Source organism: Cervus elaphus, chromosome 10, assembly GCF_910594005.1.
Source record: "Cervus elaphus chromosome 10, mCerEla1.1, whole genome shotgun sequence".
NCBI lineage: Eukaryota > Metazoa > Chordata > Mammalia > Artiodactyla > Cervidae > Cervus > Cervus elaphus.
Genome location: NC_057824.1, coordinates 48,371,761 through 48,393,737, shown reverse-complemented (window position 1 = coordinate 48,393,737; position 21,977 = coordinate 48,371,761). Strand labels below are relative to the sequence as shown.

The 21,977-nt window shown below is 50.1% G+C and overlaps 1 protein-coding gene across 6 annotated transcripts in view; it reads left to right on the top strand.

The window, feature by feature from the left end:
- The window catches only part of CUX1 (cut like homeobox 1), a 348,569-nt gene that overhangs the window by 300,067 nt on the left and 26,525 nt on the right, over nucleotides 1-21,977 (top strand). For 4 of the 6 annotated variants that reach the window (XM_043915053.1, XM_043915054.1, XM_043915052.1 and 1 more), the window contains 3 exons: nucleotides 5,811-6,113; nucleotides 8,569-8,757; nucleotides 15,871-16,135. The exons of the other annotated variants lie outside the window; for them this stretch is intronic. In XM_043915053.1, the coding sequence (XP_043770988.1) occupies nucleotides 5,811-6,113; nucleotides 8,569-8,757; nucleotides 15,871-16,135 (757 nt within the window). The remainder of the gene's footprint in view (nucleotides 1-5,810; nucleotides 6,114-8,568; nucleotides 8,758-15,870; nucleotides 16,136-21,977) is intronic. 6 annotated transcript variants of the gene reach the window in all.

Below are 21,977 nucleotides of genomic sequence, written 5' to 3'. Positions count from 1 at the left end.
TGGGCGAGTGAAGGAATGGATGAAGGCCGACAGGCTGTTATGACACTCCAGTGATTGACCGGTGGAGGCTTCCCACTCCCAACCTGGTCAGATCCTTGCTCCACCCGAGTGACCTGGATCAAGTTTTCTGGTGCACGGTTTATATTCCCAGCACAGGAGCATCGTGAGAATTGAATGAGCCAGTGTGTAAATGCTCTTAGCACCCGGCTGCGTTCAGACGAGGTTCTAAAGATGTTCTGATTCCCTTCATCCCAGAGGTCGGTGGGCTTTGGAGGCCTGACCGTCATGTTTCCTGAGGTGAGGTCAGAAACGTGGACACGTGGAGTGTGGGTGGAGAGACCGTATTGTGCAAGGCTGGCTGTCGCTCTGCCACGGACAGTCACACGAGTCCAGGGATCTGTGGGCACTGGCCCCACCCGTCCAGGAGGGCTGTTTACAACACGGAGGGCATGACTTGTTCCTGGCTGTGTGGCTCTGGGAACGAGGTCTTGTCTGTGTCCAGGGAGGCCGCTGGATGTGTCTGCCGCTCAGTGTCAGGTCATGAGGACGGAAGTATCTATCAATAGTTCATTCCCGGGAGCCTCCACACAGGGAGGGCACGAGAAACGTTCGCTTGAGCAGTAACTCCTGTTACAGGCAGTGATAGAATCGGGTTTCTTTCTTTTTTTTTTTTAATTTACTTTTTAATGGGAGAATAATTACTTTTCACTGTTGTGTTGGTTTCTTCTGTAAAACGTGAATCAGCTCTAAGTATATACACATATATCCCCTCCCTCTTGAGCCTCTCCCACCCACCCCCATCCCACCCCTCTAGGTCATCACAGAGCACTGACAGATAGGGTTTCCTAGCATCATGTTCCTCCTCACCCCAAGATGCTCCTGTTGCAGTGCACCCTGTCTTGGAACTGCGCCCCGTGCCCCGTGGCCCAGGTCACAGCGTGGGACGCACCTTTTCCTGCTCAGCCCTCTCAGCACATCTGCTGGGCCCGCAGTCCTGGTGACCCGATCTCCCGAACTTTTCCTGAACCTGTATCTCCCCACCCCTCAGCCCACCCTCCTGGGGCCCCATCCACACTCCCCGTCGGTCTCCTGGCCCCAGCCATGCTGTGCGTAAGTCCATTCTCTGTACTGAAGCAGCAATGACCTGGCTTACTTTCTTACTCTTTGATGTTAGGTCTATGATATTTCAAACACAAATCACAGAACAACCCAGCGAATGTCCATCACCCAACTTTAACCCTAACTTTTGATCATCATTCAATCCTATATTTTTAAAGTAAATGAAGCATCTGCCTCTCCTAGTCTCATTCCTCCCAGAAGTCAGCTGCCATTGGTCCTAAATGTGCACTCTGTCTTGCCTGGACCTGATTTTATCCACTCAGCACGTGTCTGACTGCACACAGCGCATGCAGGCGCTCAGCCTATGTACCAGCGTTGTCGTCTGTTTGGTTCCACGCCTCAATCTGTGGGCTCACCATTATGCTTCTGTGCCGTCCGGACCTTCTCACCGCTAGAGGGTTTTCATGCCTTTTTTTTTTTGGTTTGGTTTTTGTTGTGCTTTGTTTTTGGCCATGCCACATGATTTGCAGGATCTTAGTTCTCCAGCCAGGGATGAAACCAGTGCCCTGGGCAATGAAAACCTAGAGTCCTCACCACTGGAAGGCCAGGGAATTCCCTTCGCTGCTGTTTATAGCACATGGTGGATAGTAGGAATGTGCCCTGGCTCCCAACTGCACAAAAATTAAAACAGACACCTCAGCCAATTCAAAGGCCCTGCACAACCCAGCCCCTGGGGATCTCTCAAGGCCTCATATTCTCACTACACTCAATTTTACTGATGCCCCAAGCCTACCAGGTGTCTGGAACAATCTGTCTCCCTTCCTTGTCGCTGCTACTCCTCCCACCTTAGCTGGCTAATTCCTGCTCACGCCTGAAGTCCCGCCTAAAGTTACCCACCCGGGAGGTCTCTGACCCCCTGACATCAGTGTCCCCACCCCCTTCCGTGTGCTGTGTTCCACTGGCCTGACTCAGCCGACTTGGTGAATAAGTAAAAGCATAATGCAGTGATGCGTCTTCATCCATGCTTCCAGCTGGTACTCTGTCCTAAGTGAGTTGATACTGAAATATAATCCACATACACTAAAACTCACTCTTCACTCATAGAAGTGTTCTATGCCTCTCACTAATCAAGGTATAGGATAATTCCATCATCCTCCCCAAATCCTCCCATGCCCCTCTGTGCCAGCTCCAACCCTTGACTCCCAGCAACACTGATCTGGAGACTCCCCTGGCGATCCAGTGGTTAAGACTCTGTACCTCCACTGCAGGGGGCCCCAGGCCCGATCCCTGGTCAGGGAACTAAAATCCCACATACCACACAGTGTGGCCAAAAATAAATAAATATCTTTAAAAAATAATAATCTCAGGTGACTTGGCATAAACCAAATTCCCAGTCTTCTTAAAAAAAGAAAAAAGAAAAAAACACTGATCTGTTTTCTGTCCCTTTAATTTTACCTTCTCTGAAATGTCATCTGAATGGCATTGCACAAGATGTAGCTATTGTCTCTCTCACCAGCATTGCAGTTGTGTGCCAGGAACTGTAGAAGAAACAGCAATAAATCTTAAGGAGATTCACGCTGCATGCAGAGGACCTTTATGTAGACAGATATGTTCCAGTACAACTCAGTAACTACTCTATTTTTTAACATCAGATTCGGATTTACTTAGTGCTCTGTGGCAGGTCGTTCCTCATTACTACAACCCTGCCTGTATTTTTCAGATGAGGAAACCAAGATGTTCAAAGAACTTAAGAATCATATTCAAGTTGGCATCACGAGTTAGGAGAGGCAACCCCCATCCCAGGTTCAGTACCTTAGTGCCAAGCCCAGGGCGCCTTCATTTTTTTGTGGGTTTTTTTGCCTTGCTTAAATTATCTTTAATTACAGAGAAGAGCACAAAATCTTGTTCTTTCAGAAAGTATCGTTTTCATCAGAGAGCTCAATTTGCTAATTTTTGGAAAAGAAAAGCAATATTTCTCCTTGTCTCTTGACTGTGTTTCTTGTTCTGTCAAGATGGTGAGTCATTGGGCACCGGTCCTCCTCCACTGAGGGCCCCCCCACCCCCAGCCCCCTCACCAGGGGGCGATGGGAACTGCTTGATGGATCTGGTTTTGTGGTGCTGACCGAAAGTAGCTTTCTAGTCAAACAAATGACTTTGCAGTGTGATGTTCTGAGCATATGGATTCGTGATGGGTCCAGGGGTCTGTTTTCTGTTGCCTCTTGTCCCTTTCACTCCAAAAAAACGTGGGCCAAATTCTGCTCTTGGCAACTAGAGCCCGTAGTGGCACGGGGTGTGTGTGTGTGTGTGTGTGTGTGTGCTGGTGAGCAATTTAGACAGAGACTAAATTGTGTACAGCAGTTTAGACATAGACTCGGGACAGAGGTGCAGATACCAGCCCAGTAAATTCCAAGGCCCAGTGGGGTTTTGACCTTGGTTGGGGAGGGGGCTTGCCCTTGTCTGCAGTCATGGTGGGGAGCACAGAGGGACACCAGTGACGTGCAGCGCACACCTCTGGTCAGTTCTTTCAGGGGGTTTTCCTGGCAAAAAATGCAGGACGGCGAGTGGCTTTACTGAGGACACCTGAAAGAAAGAGACATGCCTCCACCCAGCTCTCCTGGGGACCCGCCAGGAAGTCCCCAGGGGCCTGGGGACCGCCGGCGCCCTAAGGAAACAAGGGGCCAGTGCTTGGGAGGCGGCACCGGCGGCGTGTTCTCCAGGCAGCCATTGTTCTGACCTTGCTGTGGGTTAAAGGACACCAACCTGAGAAGAAATCTGTTTATCATGTGGGGAATTCATGCCATCCTTGACAGTGTACAGTGAGCAAGATGGATGATCTGCCAGATTGGTCCCTCGCTTGGGTGAATCAGGGCAAATTTACAGTACAATTCTTCTGCTGCTTCAGATACAAAAATAACATTTGCTGGGTTTTATATCCAGTTGTACGATGACCTGGAGGTGAGCAGAGAGAAGAAATCCGATTTGTAGGATTCAGATCGCCTTCAAGATTTATATGGACCGTTTCTGCCGTTTACCTCTGCCTCTCTCACGTCTTTCACAAGCCAGTGTTTGTTTTTTTATTTTTAACCTGATTTTCCATGTTGAGCACACAGCTTTATGTGATGGTAGAACTCTATACTGGTTGAAGACAATAGATGGGTTTATTGCAGTTGTTTTATTTGGGATTTTATCTTTCTAGGTATTTTTACAAAATATCTCTTGTACTTGGAATACACTTTCCATCCTCTTGAATTCAGAATAGGTTGTTATCCTGGATATCGTATGTCCAGTGAAGGACACTCCAGGTATATGATCTGTTGAAATTCAGTTATTCCAGGATTTTCCCCCATGATCCAGTGGTTGAGACTTCACCTCCCAATGTGGTGGGCGGGGGGTGAGGCAGGGGTGGCTGGCCGGGTGAGATGCAGGTTTGATCATTGGTTCGGGAGCTCGGATCCCACATGCCCTGAAAAAAAACCCAAAACATAAAGCAGAAACAATATTTTGACAAATTCAATAAAGACTTTTTTTTGAATCGTCCACTTTAAAAAAAATAAAATCTTAAAAAAAAAAAGGAATTCAGCTATGCCTTGGTGTTACATTTTCTTTAGTCGGGTCCCGGGTATTTGGGGGCCGATGTGTGCTGGTGTTCACTGCATGGCCCGGCCTCACATGCTCTTGTCTCTGGAGCCGCAGAGCCCACGTAACAGTGCCTGGCCTGGCCCCTCACCCGTGGTGCCGTGGGGTCTCACCATGTGCCCATGCCTGGTGGGGGGAGAAACTGCACCCAGACTCCAAGCCGAAGGCAGCTTTTACCCCGTGGGTAGGACCTCAGTGCTCGGTCACTGTGCATCTTCTCTATGTTTGGAAATTAGGAACTGCGGAAGCCTTTATTCCTGGCATCCCCAAACTGGAATGGGTGTCAGGTTCTACAGGTTGTGCTAACAGAGGCCGGAAGGGACCACTCGCCAACAGAGCACGGTGCCCTCCCCCCACCAGGCACCGCCAACAAGACAGCCCCTTCTGAAGAAAGGAGAGCGTGGGCACCTGACTACCCACACTGGCCCTGTCTCTTCTGGTCTTAGTGACCACCTGGTGTAGACAGACAAGAGCTGGGCTTTCAGAGTCACATCCTGGGGTCTGACAGAGAGCCGGGTGGGTGCTCCTCTTCCTTTGGTTCTCTCCGTGGTCACTGTGGAGCCCTCCGGGATCATCGTAAGAACGGACCTGGGGTCCCCGCTCAGCCATAGGCCCCTGGGGGCCTGCAGCCAAGGCCTTAGGTCTCTTCCTCAAGGGTCTTCATCGCTGTGGTGACCACACATTGCAGCCAACCCTCAATTAAAATATTATGTCCATTCACTTTGTGCTGGAAATTATGGATAAAATAAATACGCAAATTATAATATACTCAAGATGCTTCTGAATTATAGAATTAAGGGGTTCTGTGGGAAGGAAGTCATGACAGTGATTAATAGGGCACACTTTTTTTAATAGGATGCCCTTTATTGAGTCTTCAGAAACGTACTGTTAAAACCCCTGCTTTTACTTCTTTCACTGTTATTATTTTTATTTTTTTAATACAGAAAGAAAATAAAAGGTTAATCCTCGGTCACAATTCATTTGGATCCATAGACTGCCATACTGTCTCCTTGTTATACAGACGTCTACTTAGTAATTCTTAGATAAGGAAAGGAGGTGCACATAGGGAAAGACCGCCATTCTCAGCCTCGGGTTTCCATGTGCTCTCATTCCAGAAAGCACTCCAAAGACCTCTGCCAGCTGCAGCCCTGCACCCGAGTCACCCATGAGCTCCAGCGAGTCAGTGAAGAGTCTGACTGAACTGGTCCAGCAGCCCTGCCCACCCATTGAAACGAGTAAGGATGGCAAACCTCCAGAACCCAGTGACCCGCCCGCCTCAGACTCCCAGCCTGCCACCCCACTGCCTCTCTCCGGACACTCAGCGCTCAGCATTCAAGAGCTGGTGGCCATGTCTCCAGAGCTGGACACCTACGGCATCACCAAGAGGGTCAAGGAGGTGTTGACTGACAACAACCTCGGTAGGTTCCCTCCCCGGCTGCTAAGTCAAGAGGCGGCAGGCCGTTTCCTGTTGGGGGTTTTCAGGAGGAGTAGGTGGAAGGGGCCTCAGGCTGGGCCAGCCAAAGGGTTTAAATGTTCCTAAGCTATCTATGGGAACCTAAAGCGTCCTACAGTTGTGAGCAGCAAGGGTTCCTAAGGGTGTTAGAAGTCTAAGGTCAGCCCCAGCCCACCCCTGCACCCCCACTGGGACCTCTTGGAAGACAGGCATGCCGGCCAGAGTCTGACCACCGATTGCCCAAAGGAGCTCTAAATCCTGGGGGGTGAGGGGATGCAGAGTAAGGAAGAGTCAGCATGAGCCCAGCAGCTTCTGATTGGTGTCTCTGACCCAAAGTGGGGACCAAATTAGCAAATTACAGATGAAGCAGGCAGCTTGGTCAAGACCCAGGCATCCTCTTAACATCTGACCTGGGATCTTGGCGTGTTCACGTTCACGTGTTAGTCTCTCAGTCAGAGCAGAATGTGTGTGTGTGTGCATTCTAAAGGGTGAGGGTTAGTAGCTTTCCTCATGCTCTCAGATGTGACTCCCAAAATGACTGAGAGCCGCTGCTATGAAACCTCTAGAAGTAATACACACAATTTTCTGAAAATAACCACTTGATTCCCCCCAACACCCGCCTCCCACTACCAACGGGGTGGATCAAGCAAATAGTAACTAGTTGTTCATATATGTCACTTTCCTGAACATAACAAGCTCCTTGGAATGAAATGAGATTGACTTGCCAGATTAGAATTAAGTAAAATTTATTTAAAACAACCACAGTAACAACAACAAATGGTAAGGGGACTTCCCTGGTGGCCCAGTGGTTAAGAATCTGCCTTTCGGTGCAGGAGACATGAGTTCAATTTCTCGTCAGGGAACTAAGATCCCACATGTGCCGCAACGAAGACCCAGAGCAGCCAAACTTTTTTTAATCTTTTAATAACAAAAAATTTTTTTTAAATGGTAAGGACCTGGGATGTTTATAGGCTAAACAGAGTTTGAAAAGCAGAAAAACCTCAGGTTTCCAAAATCAGTAAATGTTGGGGTTGGTAAAAATGTTAGGCTCAGTTAAAATGACTGATATAAAAAAAACTTATTTTCTCAAATCCAAAACTTTGCATGCAGTAAACTTTTACTTGGAGTCCCACTTCTTTAAGTACCCTGTGAGTGCAGTTGGGGGTGTTTCCCTCTCACAGATGGAGGATGTAAGCTGAAGGGGGAATAAGCCAATCATCAGGGTCACCCTCAGGCTTCCCAGGTGGCTCAGTGGTAAAGAATCTGCCTGCCAATGCAGGAGAATTGGGCTCGATCCCTGGGTCAGGAAGATCCCCTGGAAAAGGAAATGGCAACCCACTCCAGTATTCTTGCCTGGAAAATCCCATGGACAGAGGAGCCTGGCGGACTACAGTCTGTAGGATCGCAGAGTCGGACACGAGTGAGCATGCACGCTGGGTCACCCCACACTGAGGGGCAGAGCCAGTGTCGTGGTCCGGAGGCTTTATGGTACCAGACACCGGCCTCTGATCCCAGTCTCCACGTCCACTCAGAGTCCGGCGCCTTTCAGTCCTCCCGGCAGGTCCTTCCAGTTGTGCCTGGTCCTCGTGTGTGCCTTTCAAAGTGCTGGCCCCTCTTCACCTGCAACTGAATGGCTCTCAGAGAAGAGAAATCTTCCTTTCAAGCCTCTGATGAACACTGCAGACCTAACGCCACTGTGCTCTCCAGAGCGCAGTACCCTCTGATCAGCCCAGGGAACAGGCTACTTGAACTGCAGGGAAAGACTTCAGAGCTGGAAATGGCCTGCTTGTCAGGAAAATAAAGCTGAGGAGCTATTTCTCCTTCTCTTTCCTGCTGTGACCTTGGGTCAAGTGGCCTGTTTTCTCAGCAAGCCCCGATAACCTTGCTAATCGTGAAAGGAGCCAGTGCAGATGGCCCGGTTTGAGGCTCTGAAAGAGAGGTCGCCCCATGAGCTACTTAACCTCCTGAGCTCGGGTTTGGGATTAGCCACCTCTGATAGACGCAGCAGGTGTTGTGCGGGCCTTGGTTCATCTGAAACCCAAAAACTCTTTCTTAGAGAAACCTTGTGCGTAAGCAGAATGCAAGAGGAATACTGACTCCATCACCCTTGGAGGTTGTTGGCAAGTCTGGTTGAGGAAGTGCTTCTAAGAAGCGCTTGCTCAGGACTTCCTCAGTGGTCCAGTGGTTAAGACTCAGCGTTCCCAATGCAGGGGCAGGTGTTAGATGCCTGGTTGGGGATCTAAGATCCTGCATGCCACATAGCTTGGCCAAAAAAAAAAAAAACTGCTTTTGCTAAACCCGGAACTGATAAGACTCTGGGTCTTGAACCCCTGTTTCTGATTTCACTCTGACACCTACTTGTCCTGCCAGCTCCCTGAGTCTCAGCAATGACACCTCTCTTGGTTCTGTTCTTTCTCCAGGTCAGCGCTTATTTGGGGAGACCATCCTGGGGCTCACCCAAGGCTCCGTCTCTGACCTCCTTGCTCGCCCCAAGCCCTGGCACAAGCTCAGTCTGAAGGGACGGGAGCCCTTTGTCCGCATGCAGCTGTGGCTGAATGACCCCAACAACGTGGAGAAGCTGATGGACATGAAACGGATGGAAAAGAAAGGTAACTCCCTGCCCCCGCCCCAGCCCATTGCTTTCTCATTTATAAACCCACTGTTGCTGTTAAAGCTTTCACACCGAGCTGATGAGGGACCCTGATCCATGACCAAAGGGCTGTGAGGCAGGGTGAAGGATTTCTTGACAGTCATCTGCCGATGAGTACCTAAGAGGACTGGAGAGATTTGTGTTTTTTTCTGCCTCAGACATTTAGCACCAGAGGGTACTTTGATAATTCCTCAGTCGCCCTGGCGGCCAGTGTAGCTTTCTCTTCTTCGGGAGAGTAACGCCACTTGGTGTTGGCTCTTTTGTTTTGCTGGGTGGGTGGGGTATTGCAACATTTCATTGCACATGCACCATCATGGCAGGCTTCCACATATTATCCTATTGAAGAGATCGTTTAAAAATGCATTTGTAGGGCTTCCCTCATGGCTCAGTGGTAAAGAATCCACCTACCAATACTAGAGACAAACATTCAATCTCCGATCTGGGACGATCCCACGTGCAATGGAGCAGCTAAGCCCGTGCGCCCCAACTACTGATCCTGCGCTCTAGAGCCCAGGAGCCGCAGCTACTGAAACCCACGTGCCCTAGAGCCTCTGCCCCGAAACAAGAGAAGCCACCACAGTGAGAAGCTCGTGCACCTGGAGAGCAGCCCCCACTCACTGAAACTAGAGAAAGACCCCACAGCAGAAACAAAGACCCAGCATCGCCAAAAATAAATAAATAAAATTATTTAAAAAAAAAGATTAGCAGAAAGTATCCTATGAGAACCATTTGGCGTTATGAAGTTTACAGTAAGGAGCATTGTATGTTTTTGTTTTTAATGCATTTATAAATAAGACTAGCTCAGAGAAGTTAGCTGTCTCCATGAAGGCCGCCTACCTGGAGGATGGCAGAGCAAGTTCCTGCAGAACAGACCTCTGTCTTGCTATTATAGTCTCCAGGGCTGATAGAGGGTAAGGCCTCCCAGAGGGCTGAGAGCAGCTCCTTTCTCCAGACACATCGGAGCCCCCTCGATGCTGAGCGCAGGCTACAAATCCGAAGGGGTCTCCTTGACGACAGAAAGGAACTCCTGCCCCGTCTCGTGGCTCACACTCCACCTGCCGCCCCTTAAAAGGGATAGTCCTGGGTTGCCTGTACTGCTGCGAGCTCACTTGATGGCTGATAAACCCCTCAGGTGTGGAGAGTGGGCACCAGCTGCTGGTCTGGCCACAGGAAGCTGTGATCCCGCCCATCAGTGTCTGCAGGGGACCTCACCAGAGAGTGGGCGTCATGACCACCCATGGGACTGTGCTGGCCCCATGCCTAGCACGCCTGAGCTGGGGGGTCACGGTGGAGCCCAGGCTCCTACCCCCTGAACTCACCTCCAGCTGAAGCACTGCTGTCCTCACCAACCAGGAAAGGGCTCCAAGAAGACATGAGAATCTCTGGTTCTGGCTCTGTGGAGCTGGGCTCCGAGAAGACGTGAGAGCCTCTGGTGCCAGTCCTCATGTGACCATAGAGCTTGCAGTTCCTAAGTGCCTCCTGTCTCCAGACACTATGCCGAGACTTCATTCAGCCCACATCACTCCATCTCGTACAGATGTTGTTATCCAGGAAACATGAGGCTCCGGCATTATGAAACTTGCCTGATTTCAGGTTGGTGTAAGCAAGAACCCAGACTCTTGAGAGCCCCTTGAACAGTAAGGAGATCAAACCAGTCAATCCTAAGGGAGATCAACCCTGAATATTCATTGGAAGGACCGATGCTGAAGCTGAATCTCCAGTACTTTGGCCACCTGATGCGAAGAGCCGACTCATTAGAAAAGATCCTGATGCTGGGAAAGATTGAGGGCAGGAGGAGAAGGGGACGACAAAGGATGAGATGTTTGTATGGCATCACTGACTCAATGGACATGAATCTGAGCAAGCTCCAGGAGATGGTGAAGGACAGGGAAGCCTGGTGTGCTGCAGTCCATGGGGTCACAAAGAGTCAGACATGACTGAGCAACTGAACAACAAAACTTGGGCTGTCAGGCTGCACAGCCGATGCTCTGAGATTGTTCTGCTGCCCTGTGCCAAGTGCCAGCTACACTGGGACCACAAGCCCACACATCGGCTTCCATGCCAGCCAGGGCCATCCAGTGGACTCCTGCCCTACCTGCCCTCGATGGCCAACCAAGGCCCTGTCATAGGCTGCAGCCGCAGGCCAAGCTCCAGAGTCTTGGTGCTGTGTCCCCCCCCACACCAAAAACTTTTTCCTTTTTCATTCTGGGAAATTTCAGACATAAAAGTAGAGAGAATGGTATCATGAACCCAGTATATCCATTTCACGGTTTCAGCAACTCAGCAGAGCTTCCCTAGGCAGCTTTAAAGCTGTGCGTCCTCTGTCAGAAGGCAGCGCCCTCCCGACAGCCACCCCCTGAGCGAGAGCCCTGGGCCCACGGCTCCCTGCTGCGCCCCTCCTCCTGGGCCAGCAGAGCAGCCTGGGTGCCCCAGACAGATCTCGGGGGCCAGCAGAGCAGGACCCGGGCGCCCCAGACAGATCTCGGGGGCCAGCAGAGCAGGACCCGGGCGCCCCAGACAGATCTCGGGGGCCAGCAGAGCAGGACCCGGGCGCCCCAGACAGATCTCGGGGGCCAGCAGAGCAGGACCCGGGCGCCCCAGACAGATCTCGGGGGCCAGCAGAGCAGGACCCGGGCGCCCCAGACAGATCTCGGGGGCCAGCAGAGCAGCACCTGGGTGCCCCAGACAGATCTCCAGGGGCCTCCTCGGCCGCCACCTGTCTCCTGCACAGGCTCTCAGCGCCATCTTGTGTCCCAGAAGAGTTACTGTTCCACTGGGGCCCAGGCCCCTCCGCATCCCAAAGTCCCTAAGCAGCTGGGTCCGCTGTCCTCTCGCCCCAGTGGGGCTGCTCACTGACCAGCCCCAGTGGGAGGCATCTGACCCCTCGGATACAACAGTGGGTGATCCCGGGCCCAGCACTTCCTGTGATTTCCATAGACTGTCGGTCACCCGCCCAACTTGAGGGGTCTGGTGGAACAGACCAGGCCCATTTCTTTCTGGCCTCTGACTCTTACCACATTCATTTTGGGGGGAGATTTGCTTCTCCATTGTTTGAGTTCTAATCATAGAATGGCACCTTAAGTAACTTCCTAGCCTAAGTTCCTACATGTGTAACATGAAGAGAATACTTTCCAGCTGTAAGGATTAGAATGTACCTAGTATAACAACCAGCGTATAGAAGTGCTCAGTAATGAGAGTTATTAAAATAATTTGTATCCCTTTAAAATACATGAAAATAAGTTGTGCCCCCCGTCTAACCTAGATTAAAAATTCTGTACCAGGCAGTGCAGGCTACAGGATTCCCTTGGATGCCCTGCGCCCTCTCTTCCACAAAGCTCTGCTTCTTCTCCCTTTATCATGCTCTCCTTCTTTCTTGTAAACTTCTCTCTCTGCTCTAGTCTGCCCTCTGCTTTCTGTTCCCTTCATGAGACAGCCCAACCTGTTCACACAGTTGCAAGCACATGCACGCACATACACACACAGCCTCCGCTAGCTGGGTGGCTGGGCCCCCCTCCCTGAAGGCTCCTGAGGGGCCCTGACCGTCCTCTGTGACACCGCAGACCCGAGTGTCAGTGCTGCTGACGCTCCCAGGCTTCCCGCAGCGCCCGTGGACACAGCCCAGCCCTGCTCCCGCACCCTGACAAGGGGGTGGGGGCACTGGCCACCATCTGGCCAGGTGGGGTGGGCATAGGGCTGCCCAGAACAGGCTCAGGTCAACCTCAGTTCTGACACTCACTAGCCGTGTGACCTCTGGCAAATTACTGAACCTCTCTAGGCTTCAGCTTTCCCGTCTGTAAATAGGGATGTCACTGGTCTCTCTCCCGTAGCATAACTGTGAAGATTAGATGATAGATGTTAGCCTCTGCTGCTGCTGCTGACGGATACTGCTGTCCTGACCACTCCATGCTGTCTCAATTTAATAACACTTTTTCCTGTCCCACTGGGACTTCCCAGATCGCACTAGTGATAAAGAACCCGCCTGCCAATGCAGGAGACTTGGATTCAATCCCTGGGTTGGGAAGATCCCCTGGAGAATGAAATGGCAACCCACTCCAGTATTCTTGCCTGGGAAATCCCATGAACAGAGAAGCCTGGCGGGCAGCAGTCCATAGGGTCCCAAAGTCGGACACAACTGAGCTCACGCACACACACACACTCATATCCCATCAGTTTTAAGAAGTTTTAAGGAATATTCAAACCATATTCCAAACTAATTCACTAGCATGACCTCTGTGGAGGATTCATTTGGTCAAGAAGTCCAAACAGTTTTTAACCTGAAGCATAACCTCAGAGAGGAGCAGACGAAGCACAGACCGCCCTAGTAGAGCAGATAACTCAGAATCCAGGAATCACCCCCATTTACCGTGCAACCCGCTCCGCACACCCCCAGGTGACAGTCGCACCTAAGTCCCTTAGCCTGCTGTCTGCCGGCTCCCCACCGATGCTCCTAATCCTTATTCCACAGTGAAGACACGTGAACAGCAATTGTCCTCCCCTCACCTCCGCCCAGCCGCTGTGCCTTCCGGGGTGGGCTGAGAGACCCCCGAGCTCTGAGCTCTGCTCCAGCCGCTCCTCCACTCCTGGGCCAGGCCCCACCTCCTCCAAGATCTGAAAGTCCTACAGGCTTTCTCGAAGCGCCTTCTCTTCTCCATCCCCCAACTTCCTCACTCCCTACATTTTTTCAAGACTGGCCCATGAATCACTGCCTTCCCCCACACCCACGTGCTGCCTCATCCAGGGGAATGTTATGACCCCTCTGACCTGTCCAGCACCCGAGCCTCAAGTAGTTTGACCTCCTCAACCCTTGGTTCCCCAGATTTCATCATCACCCATAACTGCTCTACCTCTCAAAGCTTAAATTCAGGTGCCTCCTCACTGATCACATTCCACTGTCCATCCCTCTTTCCACGTTTGTCTGTTCATCCCAGTGGCCCCGGAGGGCCTCCCGAGCTTGGGTAACCCCTCCCAGGCTTCCCCCCAGCAGTGCACCCTCTCCTGCTCTCTCTCCTCCCCCAGACCCCCTGACCCCCACTGGCTGCAGTCCTCCATCACACAGCTCTTCACTCTTCACCCTTCTGCAAACCCCAGCCTGGGAGTGGCGCCCGGCCCGTCGTCTTCACACAGGATCCGCCTTGGCACCTGGGACCCACAGGGGTTGGTGCCACCTCAGATCCCTCTCTCCCATTTCAGCAGGGTCCTCTGTGCTTCTCCTGGCCCCCACCATCCCTCCCCTCCACCCCCACCACCGTCTCCCACCCGCCTCTCTCCAAGACCCTGTTCCCAGCTCTTCAGAGCTGCCTTTCCTCCTGCCTTCGTACTTCATAAAGAAAACCGAGGCCATCAACTCTCCCCACCTCAGTCCCTGTAAGTGCGTCTGGGTGTCCACCCCCCTTTGCCCTCCCTCTCGCCCTCACCTGGAGCTCTCTGTCTCCTCCCCTCTCAGCTTGGACACATCAGCTCCCGCTCATCTTTTAAGGCCCGCCATCAACCCTGAACTTCCCATCTAGAAGCCATCCTGTGTCTCACTTTTCCTTTACAGCTCGGCTTCTTAGAATAGTGACTCCTGCCCACTACCTCCACTTTCTCACCTCCTGTTCACTACTAAACCCACTGAAGTCTGGCTTCTCCTCTCATAGCTCCACTGTATCTGCTCACCAAGGTCTCCAGTTTCGCCCTAATCACTCGGCACCAGGACATCCTGGATCCTTGTCGGACTTTGCTTTTTGCAGCACTGACTCGGGGCCCCTCCCTCCCCACTCATCCCTTCCTCACCCATCTCCTGGTTGGCCTCCCGTCTTTCTGCTTCCTTCACAGCTGCTTCTTCCTGCTTATCCTCTGCTTGTGGGTGTTTTCCAAGATTCCTTCTGTGCCCTTCTCTGTCTGTCAGTTAATCAAGGTCACTGACTTTACTACAAGTTCTATTCTAGTGGTTCCAGTTTCCTCTCTCTAGCCTAGACCATTCTGCTGAGCTCCACACCTGTCTTTCTAACTGCCTACAGACCATCTCGTTGTGGATGACCCAGAGAGCCCTCAGACTCCACGTTTCCAAGATGACCCCTCATCTTCTCCCCTTAATCTGCTCCTCCCGCGGTACCCAGTCCCATGACACCAGCGCCCACTTCACCTCCCACGCCTGAGGCCAGGGGGCTGTCCCCAGCTCCATCTGCTCTGGTCCCTCACTGAGTCGGTCCCCAAGCCCCATCAGTTCTGCCCCTCACAGTGCAACCATCCGTGTGCTTTTCTCCAACCCCGTCACCACTTCCTTCGTCTACATCTCTATCCTCCTTCCCTCCCCACTGAGCATCTTCCTTCCAGTGCTTCCCCCTCCCTCCATCCTCCAAGCCGCTGCCAGGGCAGCCTTTCAGAAACAGAGAGCTCATCACCTCATTCCCTTTATTGAATCTTTGTGTCTCTTCCCCCTGCTTTCAAGGGACAGTCCAAACTTGCAGCCTCCCCTGGCCACCCTTCTCTCCAGCTTTAGGTCCAACATCTCCACTCCCCCTGCCCGCATGCACGCACCCACAGGACACACTCTGACCATGCCGTTTCCTACCTGTGTCTCTGCACACAGTATTCCTGCTTTCTGGAGTGGCCTCCTACCGTCTTCTATCTCACTGCCAGTTTTTTTCTGGTTAATCCTTCTTTGTCCTTCAAGATTCAGTTCAAACATCATGTCCCCTGGTTGCCTCCCCCGTGCCCTCCCCAGGCAGGGCTGAGTACTCCCCTTCAGACCCCCCCCTTGCCGTGGGGTGCCTGTGTGCCCTCCCTTATCACACCCCGTTAGGGTCACCTCTCTATATACTTCTCGGTGTCCCTACTGAACCATGAGTCATGCAGGAGCAGACAGGGACCTCCCGTTACAGCAGAGCAGGTCCTTGATGAGTGTGTATTGGGTTTCAGAACGGTTCTAGTCCAAGTGTTTTGAGATGTTCTCAGAAGAGCAGGGAGCTGCCATGATCCACGCAGAAGTAACCAGGAGTGGATGGTGTGGCGTGGAGCAGGGGTGTTGGGGGGCCTGGGCGGGTCTCCCTGCTGGGCCCACCCCTCAGTCTGACGTCTCTCCCTCCTTCAGCCTACATGAAGCGGCGGCACAGCTCGGTCAGCGACAGCCAGCCCTGCGAGCCCCCATCCGTTGGCATCGACTACAGCCAGGGCGCCAGCCCCCAGCCCCAGCACCAGCTGAAGAAACCCCGAGTAGTGCTGGCCCCCGAAGAGAAAGAAGCTCTGAAACGAGCATATCAGCAAAAGCCATACCCGTCACCAAAAACCATCGAAGAACTCGCCACCAAGCTCAACTTGAAAACCAGCACCGTCATCAACTGGTTCCACAATTACAGGTACGTCCTGCTCTCGGCCCAGTCAGTCACAGCTCTGCGAGCCCTCAGAGAGAGAGCGGCCATTCACTGTGCGTGGGAGGGCTTTCTGGGGCCTGAGAACTTGGTGTTCAGTCAGTTAGTTGGCTTTTTCTTTTTATTGGCATCTTAAACTCCCAAAGATGGAGAGTCATGCAGGTAGAGACAGTCCATGTCTTCTGTAACCAGAAAAAGTCTCGTCTTAGTGCTGTCGTTTAAACAGTGCGTGGGGCTTCCCAGGCAGTCCAGTGGTTGACTCTGTGCTTTCAGCAGGGAGTGCAGGTTCAATCCCTGGTTGGGGAACTAAGATCCACATGTTATGCAGCATGACCAAAAAAAAAAATAGTTGAAAAAAAAAGGGGAGAGTGTAGTCATTCTTGGTTCCACAAGAGTGAGCGTGTATCTAGTGATTTTCTTATGCTTTCTCAAGGTCTTTTATAGTGTTGTTTTCCAAATTAGTTTGGTTCATTTTGTAATTAAATAAATGAATTAGTGTAAGACCCTTTCTTTGGGGAAAGTCATGAGTTCTTGAAGATTTATTGAGCATCTACTAGGTCCACAGACACTGAGCTATGTGTTTTAACTAGCACTGTATCACTTGATCCTCACAACTATATAAGATACAGTCTTGTCCACATTTTATAGATGAGAACATAAAGCTCAGAGGGGTTAAATAACTTACCTGAGCAGGAAAGGGCCCAGCGCTCTCCTGTAGAAAAAGGAACAGGGTAAAATGTTTGGATTAGATAATGGAAATCCACTGACAGGTAATGAATTGTTGATCACCTGTATAACCAAGAGTCCCTGCTGCTAGAGACAGAATTCTCAGTGGTCTGATGGAGAATCAGGCCCACTGAATGCCGTGTATATGGCCATCTCAATTGCTGGTTCCTGTCAGAACATCATTTTTTCTCAGGCTCAACAGAACTGGGGTAGGTGCTCCTGGTGATACCAAGGTGACAGGTGCTTGTGAAGAGCCAGTGTAGGTAAGCAGCAAGCAACAGAAGATCACAGGCTGCCAGGGGCTAGAGGGAGGAGTTGTGTCTCAAAGTGGGCCCTGCCTCATCAGATAGGTTCTGCTGGAGTTTCTGACAGGGCCCAGCAAAACTTCCAGGTTCTGAACAAATTGGAAAATGCTTAAATATTAGATAGGAGCCAAAATAATACCTTTATCACCAACAAAGGCTATGTTAACAATAGCTTAGTGTGAGAGCCAAATAGACCTGCTGCTGCTGCTGCTTAGTCGAGTTAGTCGTGTCTGACTCTGCTACCCCATGGACTATACCCTGCCAGGCGCCTCTGTCCATGGGATTCACCAGGCAAGAGTACTGGAGTGGGTTGCCATGCTGTCCTCCAGGGGATCTTCCCAACCCAGGGATTGAACCCAGGTCTCTTGCATTGCAGGCAGATTCTTTACCACTAAGCCACCAGGGAAGCCCAATAGACCTGCTACCTGACTCTTAAAACCAAGCCAGTTTATCCATCAAGACAGCACTGGTCCCAGGCAGGCCTCACCATATGTGGGCTGGCTCCCAAGAAGACAAAGAAAGTACATAAGCTGAGCACAACCAGCTTATTCACTCCTAAATTTACCGATCAGGTAAAAACAGAGGCAGAGAGAGGTCAGCAGTTGCAGGAGTGGAGCTCCCTCTACATGAAAGGAAACGTCAAGAGCGGTAAACAAGTACAGTGAAATCGAGTGAATGGAAGTGTGGGCAGAGGTTCCCCAGAGCCTCTCCTTGCCAGGTGTTATGCAATCCTGTTTTCACTTTCCAGACACAGAGGTGCATTTGAATGTGCACTTTCGAGTCTTCTGCAAGTCACATCCAATTTAATGAAGTATGCTAACCCTGGACAGGAGGGCATGAAAATCTGGGTAAAGGAGCTGTCAGTCACACAAAACATCTCCAAAGCCGTTTCGCCCCGCCCTGCTGGGAGTCACCTTTTTCCCAGATCACCCTGCAGGCCCCAGTTGAGAGGCAGTCACTGCCTCCTGGCCAGGGCACATGCTCTCCAGGTTTCCCAGCTGGCCTCCTGACCCCCATGGAAATGCCATCACATGATGGTCAGCTAGTCATTGTGGAGATGCCTGATTTGAGCATTTAAACAAATCCAACTATAAAGAGAAAAGGCAGAGATGGGAAGAAGAGCCATGGAAACTCAAAGCTTAGTCATGAGCCCAAATCCAGACCTAGAGTAGATGGATGCTCAATAAATGCTGTCAAATACACTCTACAACAAAGCAGACTGGTAAGGCAAGTGGTAGAACCAAGGGCAGAGATCAGTCTCACCTGCAGAGATCTGGATGAATATCCTAGAAGTGGTATGATGTGTGCAGGGTATTGAAAGAACTGAACTAGAGAAGAATTTTATAAGTCACAGAATAGGTTGAATAAGAAGTGGCATCAGGTCACTAGGAATGGCATAAAGCCCAAAGAACTGAAGTCCCTCCCCTAAGGCCACCCAAAAGAAAAGTGCAGAGATTCTGGCTGAGCCAGCCGTCTCTCCACGGCTTCAGCTCTTCCCTTAAATGCTCAGGACAGACCAGCTCACCTGGTAGGTCCCATAGCACTTCACATAAGGATGAGCACACGGCCGCACTCAGCACACATCCCTGAATGTGTTTAATTCCTAAACAAGAAAGCAGTTTCTTTTTTTTTTTTTTTTTAATTTTATTTATTGTTTATTTATGGTTTTAGGATGGGCTGGGTCTTCGTTGTAGTGCACGGGCTCTTTGTTGCTGTCTGTGAGCTTTCCCTAGTTGTGGTGTGTGGTCTCTAGTGCGCCTGGGCTTCAGTAGTTGTGGTGTAGGGGGTTGGTTGCCCTACAGCATATGAGATCTTAGTTCCTGGACCAGGGACCAAACCTGTGTCCCCTGCTTTGGCAGGCAGATTCTTAACCACTGGAGCACCAGGGAAATCCCTGTTGTTGTTTTTTTTTCAAGATATTTTTATTACTTTGTACTAAGAATTTTTTTTATAAAGATTAGAAATATAGGAAAACCTAAAACCATCTAGCAAAAATAGCTATATTTGACTATATGAAAGCAGAAAATGAAAGGATTCAAGATATCACAAAATCCCAAAACAAACACAAAAGACTAGGAAAAAGTATTTTACAATACATGTAATAGAGTGTTCCTTTGTCCATTTTTATAGGAATTTTTAAAATCCTCCTGAACAATTAGTAAAGAATATGAATAGGCATTTCATAGGAAAAGAGATGGATGCTGCTAATATATGAAAAAATGATCAATTAGATTAAATAGTTTAGAAATCTAAAATAAAAACAACATTCCACTTTTTTGTTACCACTTGGCAAAACTTTGAAAGTGTCCCAGTATCTGCTGAAGATGCAGAAAAGGGGCAGAAATATAGTATTTGTACGGGAGTGGATTATTACTAATAATTTAGAAAGTGATTTTGCAGTTTCTATCAAAATTAAATAAGCACAGATCTTTTGGCCCAGACATCTCACTTTTGAGATTTTTATCCTAGAGAAATAATACACCAATTTTTAAGGACCTGTGGTCAAGAAGGCAGTTTCTTAGGTTCTTTCCGCAGGAGTTAAACAGAAGTTGATTTCATTTTTTCTGCACCACTCGAACCCTTAGGGAGTAAATGCTTGGGGTTGATTTTTACCCCCTTAAAAAAATAAACAGAACTTTACTTCCTCTTCTCCTTTTACCCTAAGGCCATCAGAAGTATTCTAAGGTGACCCTTTACCCAGGAACACCAGAACAACATAGCCCAGGACACCTGGTCTCCTGGAGAACAGGTCCACCGAGCAGAAACTTCCAAGCCCTAAAAGCCACAGCATCCTGCCAGCCTTGCATGACTTGTCTGAAAACCAGATTTGCTTCTGGGACCTGGTCTTTCTAGACCAGAAGATAATCTTCCTCAGGGACACAGAGACTAATCTAGGCTGAGAAGGATGATGCCTCTTATCTGCTAAGCATGTAACATGTGCCAGGCCCTGAGCCAAGAGCTATATAGATGTTATTTCATACTTCCTCCCACCTACAGTCGAATTCAGCGCTGCCAGCCCCGTTTTATATGTCATACGTGTAAATGTTTAAATGTCATATATGTCAGTCTAGCCAGTGAGGGTCACAGCCTCGATCCCAGGTCTTGGACATGAAGTTATCCCTCCCCATCCCTCAGCCCTTCTGTCTCAGCCTTGGCACTTATGACAAGGACTTTGTTATTCAAAAGGCAGCTGGGTGGTTAAAACAGAAAAATAGTTCCTTTTTTTTTGGTCTACCTTGTGTCCTGTATTTAATATTTCATCATGGTGGTCCAGTGGTTAAGACCCCGTCCTGCCACTGCAAGGGGGCATGGGTTCTGTCCCTGATTGGGAAACTGAGATCCCACATGCCATGTGGCGTAACCAAAAAAAAAAAAAAGAAAATGACAACAGAAAAACCCCAACATTTAATCATAACATCTCTGCAAGGAAGACACTATTCTCCATACTTTTCTGATGCACAAAAAGCTTAAGGAACTTGTCCAAGTTTTGTAGCTAGTAATTAACAAGCCAGATTTCAAACCAAGTGTGAACCGATTTCAAATCCAGTTTGCCTGGTTCCAAAAAGCCTGTGCTCCATTCTGGGCCAGGCTGCCCCTGGGACTTCCAGTTAGTCCATGATGGACCTGTGGCCTGGATCAGACCAAACCCTTAGCTGCCCATCTAGCCTCCCCCACTACCCAGTCAGGGTGGAATGGGATTGAGTGTTCACCCTAGTGGGTGTTTTTTAGCTGTTAAGGGGCTTGAAATCCAGCAAAGTGTAGGTTCATCCTCCTAGCAAAGTGCCCGTGGGAATTACCATTTCACAGGCTCCCAAAGTAGCCCCCAGGAAGGAGGATAGTCTTCCGTGACCTCCTGGGAACTTCTGGGAGGGCTTCAGGCCTACCCCTGCAGCTTTGGTTCAGGGGTCAGCTTCAGGACAAGGGTCAAAGTTCACCCTATGTATGGAGAAAAAACTGTGTAGCAGATAACCATGACCTGACTTGTGATATACTGGACTAAACTATAGCTGGATTCTCCCTGGCTCCAACCTCCCTACATCCAGCACAGGACCTGGCATACCATGGGTTCTCAAAAAATGTCACCTTTATTGAGTTACACACACTGCAGAAAATATCTTCATGCACGCCTAACCCAGGGCTTTCTGCAGGCCCAGTTTCTGCAAGACACTGGACTTGGTGCTAATTTCCCTGAAGATGTTATCCACTAACAATTGGCTCATGATCAGAGGTTTTTAGGAAGAAACACCTATTGAGACTTCTGATTGAACCCAGTACTGTGAGCATGTTAGAGAAATTCTGACACAAAAGATTTAACAAAAGCCCTTTCATGACATTACAGGGCTCCAAAACAAGGAAGGCCTGGGCCCTTCTGTAGCTGTTTCCTTCAGACCTGACAAAGTAGTGAAGCACACTTTCCATTGTAGGCTGAACTCAGCTTAATTAAAACATGGTGGATGTGTTGGAGCACATATTTGGCCTCCCTCCTGATTGGTCAAAAGTGACCCTTCCCTGGTCGTCTTTTAGAGGAGGGAATTAATTGAAATTTAATCACACAAATTGATAGAATCCCACCTCAGCCTTGACCGGAGACTCTGACCTGTGGCTCAGAGCTGGACACTGAAGATTTTCACTTTGGGCACCATCTAATAATTGGTTCTCTCTCAGGAGGTCTGGGGGCGGGGGGTGGCAGTGGTTACCATTCATACTTTATCTCCTTGTATGAATCCATTCGGCCTTATGGCTGTACACCAAGCACCAGTGCTAGGTGTGGGTGTGCAAAGAGTGGGACCTTGCCGTGC